Source organism: Corvus cornix, chromosome 8 (assembly GCF_000738735.6).
Source record: "Corvus cornix cornix isolate S_Up_H32 chromosome 8, ASM73873v5, whole genome shotgun sequence".
NCBI lineage: Eukaryota > Metazoa > Chordata > Aves > Passeriformes > Corvidae > Corvus > Corvus cornix.
Genome location: NC_046338.1, coordinates 8837693 through 8852928, shown reverse-complemented (window position 1 = coordinate 8852928; position 15236 = coordinate 8837693). Strand labels below are relative to the sequence as shown.

Below are 15236 nucleotides of genomic sequence, written 5' to 3'. Positions count from 1 at the left end.
ATCTAGCAAGGCTGTGGATAAGTGTGAATGTTCCCATGCTAGATGCCATTTAATGTCCAGTAGGCAGGTGTTTGTATGATTCTGAGTAGTGACTTTGTTTATAGAATCATCACCTTCAGTGAAGGATTACTGGAGCTCATGATAAGAGTTGCTTAATAGTTAAATTTTTATTTTTATGAGCAAAATATAGTGATGGGAAGTGACGGACACGGCTGTATTCCTCATGGGGCAGCCCACAGTTACATCCTTATGAAGTTACTCCAGTGCCAGCAAGAAAATACTATTGAATTTCTGTAATCCTTCCCTCACAGCACCGCCCTGCTGTGAGAGGCAGCACTGACGGAAATGGGGGTGAAGGGCTGAACCCACATCCATGGCCATCCCTGCAGGAAGGTGCAGCTCCTAGATTTATCACTGTTTGAACCTATCTTAAGCCAGTTCCTGCAGGGCATCCTTGGTTCCTTATTGGCAAGGAGAGGGGTCAGGAGGTGGCGTTTCCTTCCTCCTCCCCTCCTCAGTGTAGTCTCTGCACTGCTGGTGGCAGTCATGCAGCGCCGTCCCTTCTCCTTGGGGACCATGGTGACTATGCCACTCTCTTGTCACGGCTGAGGGTCTCCACCTCCTTCATGAAGCGCAGGCACAGCTCCTCCTGCCACGGCAAGGCCACGCACTGCACGGCCACGGGCATCCCCACAGCTCCTGACACAGCCTGTAGTGGGTGCACAAGCAGTGAGGGGTCATCTGGGGGGCTCAGACCTCCAGCAGATTTTGGGGACTTGGTTTAGGCCTGTGACTCATCCCAGAGAGTGTGGAGGTTGGAGTTTGAGCCCTGTTAATGTGCTGGGCAGAGGGAAGGTTCTTGCTCTTCTGTGATGGAAATGCTTGCCAAATCTAGGGTAACATGTTTGAAACACCTTCCCCCGCACACACCCCAGCCAGCTCTGCTTTGAGCTGTCTTGTAGGCAGATCCCTTTTCCTTCAGCATCCTCATTCCTGATCCATGCTCCAGTGACAGCCTGGGCTTGGTTGAAGGCGTCATGAAGCAGGGGGAAAGTGCAGTGCAGTGCTGTGGGCTGTGGCTGTTGCAAGGACCTGCTCCCAGAAGCTTTGCTGCATTGCTCCTTGCTGGCTTCAACCTACCCAGCCTGGGGGAGATCCTTTAGTCCCCCCAAAGCTTAGTCACTTAACCATTTGGGGGCTTGGGCAAAAAACAAGGGGTGTATTCAAGGTGGATTTGGGGATTAGCAAGGGTGTATAAAAAAGATACGAATTTTTTTGCCCTGTGCCCATGCTGATGGAGATATTTAGGAGCCCTTGATATCATTGAAACTGTTACCTGAGCTTCCATCAGCAGTCTCTGCTCCACACTTCCCATACCTGTTTCAGTGTCCGGTCCCAGGGGTCATCACAGCATCCTTGGTAAAGCTTTAGCTCTTCCTCATCAGCCTCTGTCACGGTGCTGACAGGAACAACCCCGGCGGGGAAGTTCAAGACGTTGTACAGCATCGTGGAGGAGATGGCAGCTGAGAGAAGCAGGAGAGGATGCAGGCAGTCACAGCCTCCTGTCTTACTTCAAACTTACACATTCCATATTCACTGAAGCCCCTGAGAACTATGTGTCTGTCTCCACCTGCTCAGAGAGCTCTTTAGAGTTACTTTTCCTTCCCAATTCCCATAAAATGCTTGGGTGGGCAGTGAAGCTCCATGGTGGTGGATGTTTCCCTCCAGTCTCAGACACTGTGGTTCTCTGCCCTCCTGGGAAGGCCCCAGACTCACTTACTGAGGAGTTTCCCAGGGTATCCCGTGGTGAAGGCTGGCCCCAGGACAGGGCACAGCACAACGTCCAGCTGGAGTTCCTTCCACCGGGCGATGAACTGGGAGCGGTACACCTGGGCGAGGAGAGGGGGATGCCATGGAGCCATGTCCATGCCTGGAGCATCTCAGCCTCTCCAGGCACAGCTGAGGAAGCAGCAGCAGGCAGCAGTGCTTGAGGGATGAGGCAGAGGAGTGTGTGTTTGCCTCCACAGCATGTGGCCAGACCGTGGCCAGGAATTTGAAAGGTCCCACTTCAGCCATCCCCACTCCCAGGACAGCCTTCATTGTGCCTGGGAATGAGCACTGCAGGCAACCAATGAAGTCCTGTCTGGGCTGACTCGAAAGCCCATCTACCCATTCCTACCCTTCTTTGTGCATTTCCCTCCATCTTGTCTCCTCCCCAGCAATCCCTCCCCTGCACAATCCCTTTCCAAACCCATGACTTTCTGACCTGGTGCTTGCCACAAAGCCTCAACTTGTGGCATGATGCCAGAGAGTAAAGTTCTCAAAACACACCTGTATTTGATGGTGATGATTCCACATCTCCTTCACTGACCTGCAAGTGGAAATCATAGCAACATCTTTAAGCTTTAAGAGGATGAGGAATTGCTTAAATAGTCCTCTGGATTGATAAGCCCTGGTGATTTTGGCAATTGCTTAAAACAATACAGGTTTCACAATCTTCCTAAAGTTTCCTTTGGCATCTGGCCAAGCAATTAAACAGCAAATGTCTGGAAGTGCTGGAGAGAAGGTTTCCCTGATGGGCCTGGATTTAATACTCATCTCTTCCACAGGCTTCCTGTAATGACCTTATCCATTCAAATGCCTCATTCCTGTCAGGATATCACTAGAGGCAGTGAAGCCATGTCCAGCAATGAAGGACAACCCCTGCAGAGAGCTGATCACAGCCTGTTGTGAATCCAGTCCCCCCAGCCATGGATGCCTAGAGGAGAAGGTACCACCCATTTCCATGGACATCCATGAGGACAATGCCATCTTACCTCATTCCTGCCAAGGCACTCAGGTAGGCAGCCAGGCGGGGAAACTGGAAAGGCAGGAGGATCCTTAGGGACATGTAGTGGGGGTGCAGTTACTTGTGTCACCCTGGGAAGCCCCCATTCCTCTCCTGAGGGACAGGGACTCACCAGAGGCTTAAGAAGCAGAGCCAGCAGCTTCTTCACCAGCCTTGGGATCTTGCAGGAATTCACCTGTGGTTTCAAGCCTGGATCAACAATATCTCCTGTGCTGAGAGATGACAAGAGGATGGGGTCATGCCACAGAAGCTGTTTGCCCTTTCTCAGAGGCCTGGGTGTTTCCTGTTTGGGGTGGGAGAGCTGGGCTCATTGTGCTTGTGCCGTGCTCATGGAGTGGGGCTGCAGGTGTTGGCAGCACTGCTGCCAGAGGGCTCCTACTTACAACACGTCCAACCAGGCACGGCCTCCATCAGCAAAAAAGGTCTTAAAAAACAGTTCAGTCATGACATAGGGGATCCGAGGAGGAGAGAAGGGCACCAGCTGCACCAAAACACAAGATTATGTTGCGGCCTGGGGATGTGAAGAGTTTCCAAGACCCAAATGTGGATATTCCTCAAAGGCAGAGAAGCACCTCCCTGGGCTCCACATGCCAAGAGAAGCCTTGCCTCAACCCTTTTCCATCCAGCCATCTCCCCATGAGATTATTCCTGCTGGTTGCCCATGAGATGCACTGCTCCCCCAAGCAGGGCTGTCTCTGCCTGGTGTTACGTGGCTGGGGTAACCTAATCCCATACCTCTGCTGGGTCATTTTTCCCGCAGCTGGGCTTGGGAGCTGCGTCTGGTTTCTGAAGGGTGATTTCCTCAGCGTGGAGCGAGGCTGGGGACACCCTGGGGAGAAGAGCAGGGGGTGGTGGTGCTCACCTGGTGCCCAGCTGCCTGCAGAGCATGCCTGGTTTCCTTCACTGCCCTCCTCATGCAGGGGGGCAGCGGGAAGTAGCCGTCAGTGTCGTAGTACCCGACCCGCAGGGGAGTGGAGCTGGAGTACACCTGGAGCAAGGAGACACCACGTTAGCGTTCCTATTTCTAATGGGATTGCTGTGAAAATCCTTTAGACATACACCATGGACCAGGTCTGGGATCAAGACTGGATCCAGCCACATCCATGCTCCATCAAGAAAGCAAGGGGGGCCTCTCTGAACCTTGTGATGCAGTGGGAGGGTCTCCCCTACTCCTTGTAGTTCCCTATTAAACTCAGATATGAACTGTTGGCCAGTCTGGACTAGGTTGGACTCAGCTGTACCTAGACTCTGTCAGGAGTTCAGAAAGCAAGGGGGTCCTTTCTGAACCTCGTGGTTCAATGGGAGGGTCATCCCTGCCCTTTGCATCCTTGTCCTTTGCATCCCCAGGCTCCATGCAAATCATTCCAGAGTTGATTTTCCTCTGGATGCTCCATCTTCGTAATGAGTAACAGAGTGAACCCTGTCATTGAACTTGGTCACCCTTCTGCAAATTTATGTTAAAACCTGATTATTCCAATGCCTTTGCCGGTGATTCTTTAGGTGACCTAAATCACTCATTCGTGACACCCACCCTGCTGGGGGTAGGTCTGCTCCCATGCTGACACCCACTGCAGAAGAGGGCAAGAGCTCCAAATGTTAAGGAGTGACTAATTTTCTGGTTTGCTAATTATAGGTACCCTTTCCAAATGTCTACCCCTGCCTTTTTTTCCAGACCCCTCTTCATCCCACCCTTCAGAAAAAACCCAGCTACTTCAAATCAGTACATTCAACCACTGCTGCAAAGGATGGAGGTGGAAAAACCTTCTGCAGCTGCTCTGCTGCAGAGGGAAAGTAAATGCCCTCAGCTAAGAGATTTTGTGCAGCAGTTTCTGATCCTGTCTCATCTTGCCCTAAAGATCTCCAGCTATTTGCTCCCAGTATTGCTTTCCTCCCCACTCTTTCCTGGATTCTCTCAATTCAATAAGCTGCATTCCAGCTGAGAAGACAGACAGGATAACTACTGATTTGCCTATTTTTTTTTCATGAGAATTATGAATTGTGCCCTCAAAGAGAGCTATTTTACTGAAAACCAGTATTGTAGAGGTAACTGGACCCTTCAGGAAGGTGTGTAGCACCCTGGGGGGAGCCAGGGCTCGCTGACTGAAAGCCTCACCTCCTCATTGAAGGGGATGGGGGGCACGGAGGGGTCCAGCTGGAACATCTCCTGGCACAGCAGCGCCTTCATGCACAGGGCCAGGCTGTCCACGTCCCTCGCCATGGGCCCCAGTGCACAAGGGACTGGATGGGACAAGAGCAAACACCCACACTGAGCAGATGGATGTGCCAAACACCGTCCCACCCCTCTGCACAGCCATGCTGGGGTGAGCAGGCAGTGAGGGGTGTTTCAGATGGACTCCAGGCAGGCCTTTGTTGTCTTAGGTTTTCTTCTGGCCTGCAGGAGAATATCAGGCTCTCCACAGGATCCAGGGAAAATGAATTTATAATTCATGTACCTGCCAGGATGCCATTGATAGGGCCAGTCACTCCAGATAGGCTGTGGGAAAAGAAAAAGCAGTATATTGTCACTTCAGTAATGGGGAAATATTCCCAGTGTGTTTGAATAGCATAGTGGGGTCTCCAGCTCAGGACCAGAAACAGAAAGAACTTATTTCAAAAATTCGAATTGAGTAGTGCAAAACAGGAACTTTTGGCCAAAATAAAACAAACAAACAAACCTAAACCCCAACAAATCTTAGTTTTGGTTTAACCAAAATTGTTCCCTTTTGGCATTATTTAACTGCTTTGACCCCCTTTTACTTTTAACTCCAGGCTAGATTTACAATGAAAATGTGCCCATTTCCCACAAAATCTAACCATGCTGTCTCCCGGGAGAGGTTTTGAGCAAAGCAAGCCACCCTTTAAGAGCCACTCTCTCTCCTCCCTCCAAGTACTCGCCCAGTACTTTGCCCCTTCGGCCAAGCTTGACCATGAGGAGGGTTGGAAGGGCAGACCCAGCACCCACCTGAGCCTCTCAGCCGTGGGTTTGAGGCCACAGAGCCCGCAGAAGCTGGAGGGCAGGCGGATGCTGCCGCCGACGTCGGAGCCAATGCCCAGGATGGAGCCTCCCCCCGCAATCAGAGCTCCCTCCCCGCCTGAGGAGCCCCCAGGGCTCTTCTGGTGGTTGAGGGGGTTCAAGGTCTGGCCAAAGATGGGGTTGCTGCAGTCATAGCTGGAGAGAAAAAAGCCAGGGAACAGGCTGTGAGGGACGGCTGAATGCTTTGGGTTTGTTTGCTTTCCCTTGCAGGGAGCCTGTGTGGCAGAGCCAACCCCATCCTTCCATCCCATAAGTCCCTCAGGACATGGCTCATTCCCACGAGCCTCTGCTCTCCCTCCCATGCACAAGTGCACTTGATTTCTCTTAACCCATGGTAGGTTCTTCCCCTCTTAATCTTATCTGACAGCTCTTTCAGTTGAGATTTTTGCCAGATAATGGAAGAGGGACTCTCCAGGCCACATCTCAGGAGCCAGGGAGGAGCTTGTCCAGGGACCTACAGGCTGGGTTTTTCCTTCAGAAGCACAACCAGAGGGAAGATTTTTAATGATGTGTGTCACCTGAAGAGGGATTGTGGCACGTTGGTCATTGCAAATGGGATGGCCCCTTGTCTCTTCAGGACCTTGACCAGGACGCTGTCTTCCTCCATCAGAGTGCCCAGGCACTGCACAAGCCCACAGGTCGCCAAGTGCCCCTGCAGAGAGGAGAAGTGACAAGGGACACGGTCAGTGCAGTTCCCTTGCTCTTTTGGAAGGATCATCCGGTGTTCCTTCAGGGGCTGTGTGTTTGGTACCAAGCCACTCCCTTGCAAGCCCTTGCTCAAAGGGCCAAGGACTCCCTCTCCTTCCATCCTTGGCAGAGAGCTGGGTTAAAGCTTCTCCTGAAGCTCTCCTTGCTCTTTTCCATGCTCCTTTTCTCCCGTGACCCAAATGCAACTCCCTACTCCACAGGTGCACTCGCTCAGGAGCAAACCCAGCATCCTGCTGTCCAAGTGAATCCATCAGTGGATGTCCAGGGAAGGAATAATCCCAGGTAAACAGAGTGTGACCTTTTTTCAGTTAGCCTTGGTATTTGGGGCTTGCTTTGGGCTTAGAGCCCTCAACCTTAGTGCAGCCTGTACTGTGTCACGTATCAGAGGAGAAATCATTTGTGTCTATAACTATTCACCCCTGTTTTTTATCTGCTGATGGAGGTTTGTGCTGCTTTTGGCCAGGGTAGAGTTTATTTTCTTCACAGTAGCTACTTCAGGGCTGTGTTTTGGACTGTGTGCTATAAACAGTGTTGATAACACAGGGATGTTATTGTTATCACTGAGCAGGGCTTGCACAGGGCTTCTTGTACCACCTCACCAGTGAGCAGGCTGGGGGTGCACAAGAAACTGGGAGGGGTCAGCCAGAATAGCTGATCCCAAGTGACCAGAGGGACATTCCATACCATATGGAGTCATGCTCAGCATATAAAGCTGGGGGAAGAAGAAGGAAGGGGAGATTTTGTGGAGATTTTTGAGGTGATGGCGTTTGCCTTTCCCAGTTACCATCACACATGATGGAGCCCTGCTCTCCTGGGGGTGGCTGAACACCTGCCTGCCTGTGGTGATTTAATTCCTTGTTTTGCTTTTCTTGTGTTCACAGTTTACCTAATAAACTGTCTTTATCTCAACCCACAAGTTTTCTCACTTTTAGCCTTTCTATTCTCTCTCCCCCCATCCCACTGGGTGTGGAGTGAGTGAGGGAGTGAGGGAGTGAGTGAGTGAGTGACTGAGGGAGTGAGGGAGTGAGGGAGTGAGGGAGTGAGTGAGTGAGTGACTGAGGGAGTGAGTGACTGAGGGAGTGAGTGAGTGCCTCCTGGGCTGCAGCTGCCTCAGACACAGACAGGTTTCCTGTGGTGCAGGCAGGGAGGGATTGGGCCCCTTCCCCATTCCCTGTGTCCCACCACTTCAGCACCCAGTCCAGCCCACGAGGGGACACTCCACAAGCACAAAGGGAAGAACCTTGTGGCCGATGTGATCCTTGATGCTGACAGGGATGCCGTAGAGCAGCCCTTTCTCCTTGTGCCGTTGTATCTCCTGGAGCTGCTCCTCACACTCTGGGATAAAGTGTCGCAAGCAGTTTGTCTGCTGGGTCACTTCCAGGGCCTTTGTTGGATGTGTGGAAGAACAGGGGTTAGATAAGAACAGCATCATTACACAGCTGCATTCAGTAGCTACCTTGATCTACAAAATGTGGCATAAATAACCCTCAAGCCATCTCAAAGGACTCTCCCAGTGATGGATCTGACCTAGGAGACACAGCATGTTTTTCTCTAAACAGCTGCTACATTAAAGGCTGGTCATAATCCAGCTCCAATGAGCTTTTTCAGCCACCAGCACACACACCATGGTGTGGAGAAGGTAAAAGATTTGCTTTGTCCATCTCACTGTGGATGGACACTCACCTTCTCTAAGTAGGTGTAGAGGACAGTCCTGGGGGACAGAGACCCTTCCCGGAGTCTTCCAGTGAGTTCCAGCAGGGGCAGGGACAGGATGGCATCTGTCTGGACACTGGGGACCTGCAGAGAGGGGGAAGATGAGGGGGATCCAGGGCAGCAGCTCCAGTTACCCTTTGGCTCAGAGGATAGGGTTGTTAAGTTTTGTCAACATTATCAACAGAGCTAGCTGGAAAGGCAGATCCTGCATGTGGGGGCTCAGACCTTGAGCTGCCAAGTATTTTATCCTGAGTTTGGATGTCACAAACAGGATGCAAACACAGGAACCCAGGTGTAGAAGGGCTTTGTCCATCCACTGCAGCAGAGGACATGGCAATGCCTTCCTCCTGGCGCAGTGAGATTTACCCACTGACCAAAACATAACCTCAGCTGAACAAACACTGCCCAGGGCAGGAGGTACCAAAGTCCTTGTACACAAGTCTCAGGCTGTCCCTTCATCCCTCAGAACAGGTACAAGCAGTGCAGGACAGCCCAGGCTGAGAAAAAACATTTAATAGCTCCAGCCCATCAAACTGCAAGGAAGTCAGCAGGGACTCACAGGTGGCCTACTCAGGTAAAGAAGACTGGCAGTTCTCAGTGCCACCAGGTTTTTAGAGGTTTTATATCATATATTTATATGTATATAGATATATATTTAAGAAAAAAGGCTGTAGAGATATGTATCACTTGGAGGCTTTATCTCCAGGTATGTTACCTGTGTAAACATGAGCTGGTTTATCCAGTACGTATTCAGAAGTGAATGGAGCAGAATGGAAAGATGGTTAGAAATGCAAGTTGCAGTAGGAATTCAGGGCTATGCTGGTTGGATGCCTGGCTCAGTCACCCCCACATCACCTCCTGGTTGCTCCCAGGGAACACTGAAAACCCTGTGCTTCATTAGTGTTAAGTTAGACCAGGCACCTTCTGGGCAGCCTGATGGGAGGTGCCACTGACTGGGAACACTGCAAAAGTTCTTTTGGAGACACCCCAAGAGCCATCCAGAGGCCAGGTTTTAGAGACAAAAGTGTAGGACTGTGAACAGATGTGCAAACTTAGAGTTAAGTAGAGGAAAAATCTTTCTTGCTTCTACCCATTATAGGCAAGAGACATTTGCAGATCGTGAAAGAACTGGAGTTTACATCAATGAAGTTCTGGTGCATGATCACCTGAGTTGTTCAAAAACCTCATCTCAGTGAGTAATTCACATTGCCCAAGCTGTAGGCTCCCACCACATCTCATCCAGCTTGAGGAGGGCAGTGATCTCCCTTTCTCCCAAGGTACCCTTTCCTCTTGTTGAGGGCTGCTGGCACATCTCCTCCTTATAAAAGCTATGGGGCCATGAGCTGGACGGAGGAGCTGAAGGACAACATCAGCAGACACCCCAGTGGGACTCAGACCCCCCAGAAGGACGGGTTACCTGCTCCCTGAACTGCTGGACAGCCTTTGCCATTTTCTTCATACCCTCATCTCGGGTCCTCCGAGCCTCTTCCATTTTCTTCTGGATCATCTTTTTGCCCAGCCATTTCCAGAGCACCAGGGCTGCCACGGAGCCGCCAAGCAGGGTGAGGGCAGCAGAAGTGTCCACCTTCCTCTCTGGCAGGAGCTGTCTCAGCAGCTGCTGGACCATCGTGTGTGTTTCTGGTCTCCAGGGATGGAATGAGGAAGAAAAGCAAGGCAGGTGCAGGAGACCTTCCCTGACTCCCCAGGCCCATCCCTCCCCCAGCACCACTATTCAGGGTCAGCAAATAGTTCAGATAGTTCAGCCCAAAGCTGACCCCTGCAAAGCTACCGTAGGTGGAGCATGCAGTGAAAATGATTAACCACTAAATGCAGAATGCAAAGTTTGGCCAATGAACCTTGGGTTCATTGGGGTGTTGGGTTTATAGGGGCTTTCTGGGCTGTGGGAGGTTCTCCGCTGGGGAGGACCGTAGGGTCAACTGAACAAATGAAGCAAGGGAATAGCTGCTCTCCTATTTCCTGTGTAGCCTGAGAGGACAATGGGAGAAGAGGAAAACCAGCTTGAAATAAGAAGTCTTCCCTGCACAGGGCTGGGGAGTGGCATGCCAAGTGGATGCCTATCTGTGGGGTACCCTGGGCTCACCAAGCCCCTTCTGCTGCTGCCTTGGTGGCCAGAGGCTGTTTTGGCACTGCTGTGGTGTCCTCAGGCACCAGAAGGAGAGGCTGTTCCACCCTGTGACAAAGCATGCTGGTATTGCCTCAGCAGTGGAAAATCCCGTAGGCTTGCAGGCCAGAAGCAAGCGATTTCCACCAGACATTGGAATGGCTGGTGTCTGACATCTTTCCAGCACAGATACCTCTCACTACAAGCACCAAGAACCACACACTGAGCTGAAGGCAACAATCCAGCCAACATCAGCCATGGTCTGTCTGCAATCTCCTCTGTTGCTTTTGGATGGTGGGTCCTCCCTGTGGGTCTCCTCCTTGGGAGAAGTGTTTAGGCGGCTGTGGATTGTGCATTACAAAACTTTGCAAGCTTCCAGCAGAGTGTGGAACTGGATTTGGATAGGAGGCTGGAAGAGCCTTCTCCCCTTCAGGGCTACGTGGTCCTCTAGTGCTCATTTTTCCATTGTCATGTCTGTTCTTAGCACTTGTAAGAGTTCACTGCTGTTTTCTGTCACAATTTGTGTCAGCTGGGAATGTTCTTAGTTCTTAACTAGAGAAATTTATGGACTCTGAACAAAATTGGCTTTGGCGCCCTCAAGGAAACATTCTGGAGCTGGCAGCAATGTGGTAACAAACTGAGCTGGCCTTTTCCTGTGTCCCTTCTAGCAGCACCCTTCCTTGGGGGATGCTCCCTCAGCTATGGCACTGCTGGTGTGACAAGAGCTGCAGCTTGGGGATGCGCCTGCAGCTCATCCTTCTCCTGCTCCATGGTGCTGGCTGCAGCAGGAGCTTCCAGAGGGTGCATGTGAGCAGAGTCAGCATGTAGCAATGCCCAGCCCTCTCCCAGTCCTCATCCAGCCTCCAGGAATCCATGCAAGCAGTTCCTGAGGCAGAGGTGGGTTCTTTGCCTGTGTGACAGCACTGCAACCTCTGTGATGGGCTGAGCAGATGTGGGAGGGTTTCCTCCCTGTGCTGGGAAGTGTCAGGGCACTGGCCTCCCACACCCGCCTGTGCACTGGGATCTGTGCCCTGATCCTGCCCTTTAGACACTTGGTAAATGTTTAACAGAGACAGACACAGCTGTGTCCGGACTGACTTGGCATTTCAAAGGACAGCTTTTTCAGCAGGCACTGCTGCATTTCCAGATGGCCAGATGCTGCTGGGGAAAACCCTTTTCCTATCAATGTGCCAGCATCTCCACATCCTTCATGAATCCGAGGTCTGGCTCCTCCTGCCACCACAAGGCCACAAATCCAAGGGAATGTAAAGGAGGGAAGTAGAGGGATGTCCCAAGTCCAGTTTCAAGTCCATAGCAGAGGAGACAGACCTGCCTGACTTGCAGATTGATGTTCACTCCTCCATGTTGGTTTTGTCACCTGAGTTGATCCAGGTCCAAGGTCAAACCCACTAGTGGAGTTCAGATGACAACCATGACCCTTTTCAAAGGGAGAGTCAGCCCGTGGGATTTCTGATCTGGGATTTCATTGTGGCATCCACAACACGTCCTTCACTTTGGACCATCCCAGAAAAAGGCAGTTAAACCAAGTCAGAGAGTCCCCTCGTGTCCCCAGCAAGAGCTGCACCATCCTTGCTTGCAAGGGCAAAACTGCACTGATTCACTGTCAGCAGGTTCAGCTCTCAAGCAGGCTGGGTCTTGTCAGAAATTTTTATAACTGAACTGTTTTCTCTCCAATTTGGTAAGAAATATTTTTAAGTCAGCCTTGATTAAAATAACAAAGAATGAATCCTGACATCTGTGTCTTGTGTTCATGTATTTGTAACCAAACACCCTGATGCTCTTTTTAAAATGATTTACAAAACGAGGCGTATTAACTATGCTGCACTGAAAGAATTCTAGACATTTTACAAAATACTGAAATCATAGTGAAATGCACTGGACCCCTCCAGGGAACTTGTTCAATCTGGCTCAGAGGGCTGAATAAATGTTTTCTGGGAACTCTCCAGTTTCTGACTCATTTCAGCCTGGAATATCCATTAGGAGCGTAACATCTTTCCTCAGTTCCAGGCCAGCTCCACTGGCACTCACAGAGCATAACAGCTGCTAAGAAACTTGCCACTGCCTAAGCTGCACCTTTCCAAATACCACGAGCATCAGTTGAGAGGTGAGGGTCTGCCTCTATCAGCTCTTTTTCCACCCTTTGCTCACCAGGACCCTCTGGCTTTTCCTGAATAAACTGCGATAGGATGGGAACAGAGAACTCCCATAGCAATCCTCAGACCTCTGACAGCAGGGGCTGTTTCTCTCCTGACCGTTCCCACATTTTCCCCACTTTTGTGGGTATTTCACTTCTTTTCCTTTTAGCCTTTCCATAGCCAGGTGGGTGTATGAATCCTACTTAGAACTTGTCCAGCAAGACAGAGACATGATCAGAAAGGTGCTGCAGAGAGCTCTTGTTCTTCACCAGGAGTCCAGGAGCATCCCTACTTCTTCCATCATGTCTGGTGTCTTGCACAGGTCTGTCCCCACTGAGTGACAGCTGAGACTCCAGTGCCCTGAGGGTGAGGGACTGGGATGTTCCCAGCTGCTCCATGGCTGGGCACAAAGCTTACAGCAGCAAACTGGGCTTTCACTGGTCTCCCGTGGGGAAGTAGGGAACGTAGGAAGCTGGAGAACAATAACAGGAAGAAAGAAAGAGCAGATTGAGATTCTTGGAGGGTGAGGATTGTGCAGTAAACAGCTGTTTCAGAGGGAAAGATGTACCAACCCTAATTCTTGCTGTTTTTGTTTTTCCACGGTGAGCCTTGTTATATTCAGGTGTTTCAATTCACCCACTTTTAAACATTTGCTTTAAGCTTTTCAACTTCCACCTTCCTTGAAACTTATTTGAAGTGAATGTCTGGGGTCCTGGGAATGTTTGTATCCCTAATTTCTCCGCCACTGCCTGCTACATAGGGAGCTCTGTGTGCTTTGGATACTGTAAGGGGACAACTGACCCGTTCTAACCACTCATGTTCTGCTGGTGCAAATCCTTCTAGAGAGTTTTATTTGCTCCTGGTGTTGTGACTACACACCAATGTGAACTGCAAACAAAAGAAAAAGTCCTGCAAAATAAAATAAAACAAAATAAAAACCCTGGATTTCCTGATACCTCAATCTCTCAACTTTGCTTGGTTATTTATCTGGCCGCAGAATAGAAGATGGATTAAGGAGGGCAGATTTAAAGTATTCAATAAAGAGGGAGGAGGAAAAAGGATCAAAGACCGCCTCCAGGACATTGTGCTGAATATGAAAGAAACTAGTAAAAACAAAGCCCTTTTGGCTCAAGCAGCATTTGTACATAATTCTCTGAGACAGAGCAAAGCCTGGACTTTGGTCAGTGCCAGGCAGCTGGACAAGCACTCTGCAAACACATGGTGCAGGTCTGCAAGGGCTGCACAGCCCGAGCTGACAGCTCTTGGTGAAGGAGCTGCAGCAGGGCTGGAAACAGCAGCACTGTGCTGGTGGGTGTGGAAGAGGCTGACATTCCTTCTCCAGCCTGGAGGAGGTCTGGGGGAAGAACTCTCCTGAAAACTTAAAGTTATACCCTGCTAAAGGCCTTGCTCTGCTAGTGTTTCAGCCTCTGAGCTCACCAGACTGCTCTCAGCATCATCCTCCCCACTTTCCCTACATTTATGCAGCAATGACAACTGATGTCATGGACAACCGGGCTGGAGAAGGGCCCTGAGTTTTACCCAGGAAGATGCTTTGCTCTCTGCCCAGTTGAGGAGCTTACCTGGTCTCTAAATTCCTGGGCAGACCCTAAGTCAGGTCCAAACATGTATCTTATTTCCCTCACACCTTTTCAACCTTCTTCTTTGCATGTCTTCTCCACTTCATCCACTTCAGCGCCAGGAGAGCTTTATTGGAGCATCCATGCACTCTACTTCAGCATCTACTGGATCATAGGAAGAAATTCCCTTTGGCTGCTGGGTCTGGGAGCAAGTGCTGCAGGATCCTGAGATCTAGTGACTAGCTGGAGGCAGGAGAGAGGAGAGCGGGAGGAACAGCAAATCCCTGCTAGAGCCATCCACAAGGATCAGCTGGAATGCAGAGCACAAGTATGCCTGGGGAAATTCCTTTTAGAAACAGGACTTTTTCACCTGGCTCAGCCTTGCAAAGATATGGAGAGATACAGGAGTGAAGGACACAGTCCTTTCCTTGCAAAACAAGGTCTGTGCATGCTCACATCTAGCCAGGAGCGTTACCTGAGCAGATTACGACTTTAATGGAGAGCTCCCATCTTCATGAGAGTTCAGCTAAAGACCCTTTGCTCCTGGCCTGAGAGGGTCACAGTCATTCCACAGGCTCCCCCCAGGCAGGGGTTCCGTGGCTGGTGCCCCGGCAGCAATCCTGCAGAGGCAGGGCATCTCCTCGGAGCAGGGTGTGCCATGGAGCTTCCTCCGGCTCCGCTGGGGTCAGAGGGTGGTGAGTCAGGCTGTGTGACTGTCACGCTCGCTCTGTGACTCAGACCTGCTGGTGGCCACGGCAGGCAGCTGGGTGACTGCAGCATCCCCGAGCAGCCCCGGGGAGGCAGATGAGTACCAAGGGCAGTGTCACCCCTTGCCTCTCTCCCTTTGCCTGCAGGCTTGGGGAAAGAATCACCCTAATGATCGTCGCTAATGAGCGTGCCTTGTTTCAACACACACTTGCTTATTCAAAGCATCTCCTTCACCACTCCCACTTTCTCCTCCAGCCTCTTCCTCCACTTTGAGAGTGAAGGATGGGCCAAGAAACAGCACACAATCGTCACAGTGTTGTTGGAAGCACCCAAGAGTGGAATGGCCTAAGCATAGCCACAGAAATTCTTT

General features: G+C 50.8%; 1 protein-coding gene across 1 annotated transcript in view; it reads right to left on the bottom strand.

The window, feature by feature from the left end:
• Window positions 1–142: 142 nt before the first annotated feature.
• LOC104695229 (vitamin D3 hydroxylase-associated protein-like) overlaps window positions 143–15236 on the bottom strand; it is a 22408-nt gene continuing 7314 nt past the window's right edge. The window contains 5 exon segments of the mRNA XM_010408889.4: window positions 143–709; window positions 1378–1523; window positions 1781–1889; window positions 2332–2371; window positions 2817–2860. Of these exon segments, the coding sequence (XP_010407191.2) occupies window positions 584–709; window positions 1378–1523; window positions 1781–1889; window positions 2332–2371; window positions 2817–2860 (465 nt within the window). The 3' untranslated portion in view covers window positions 143–583.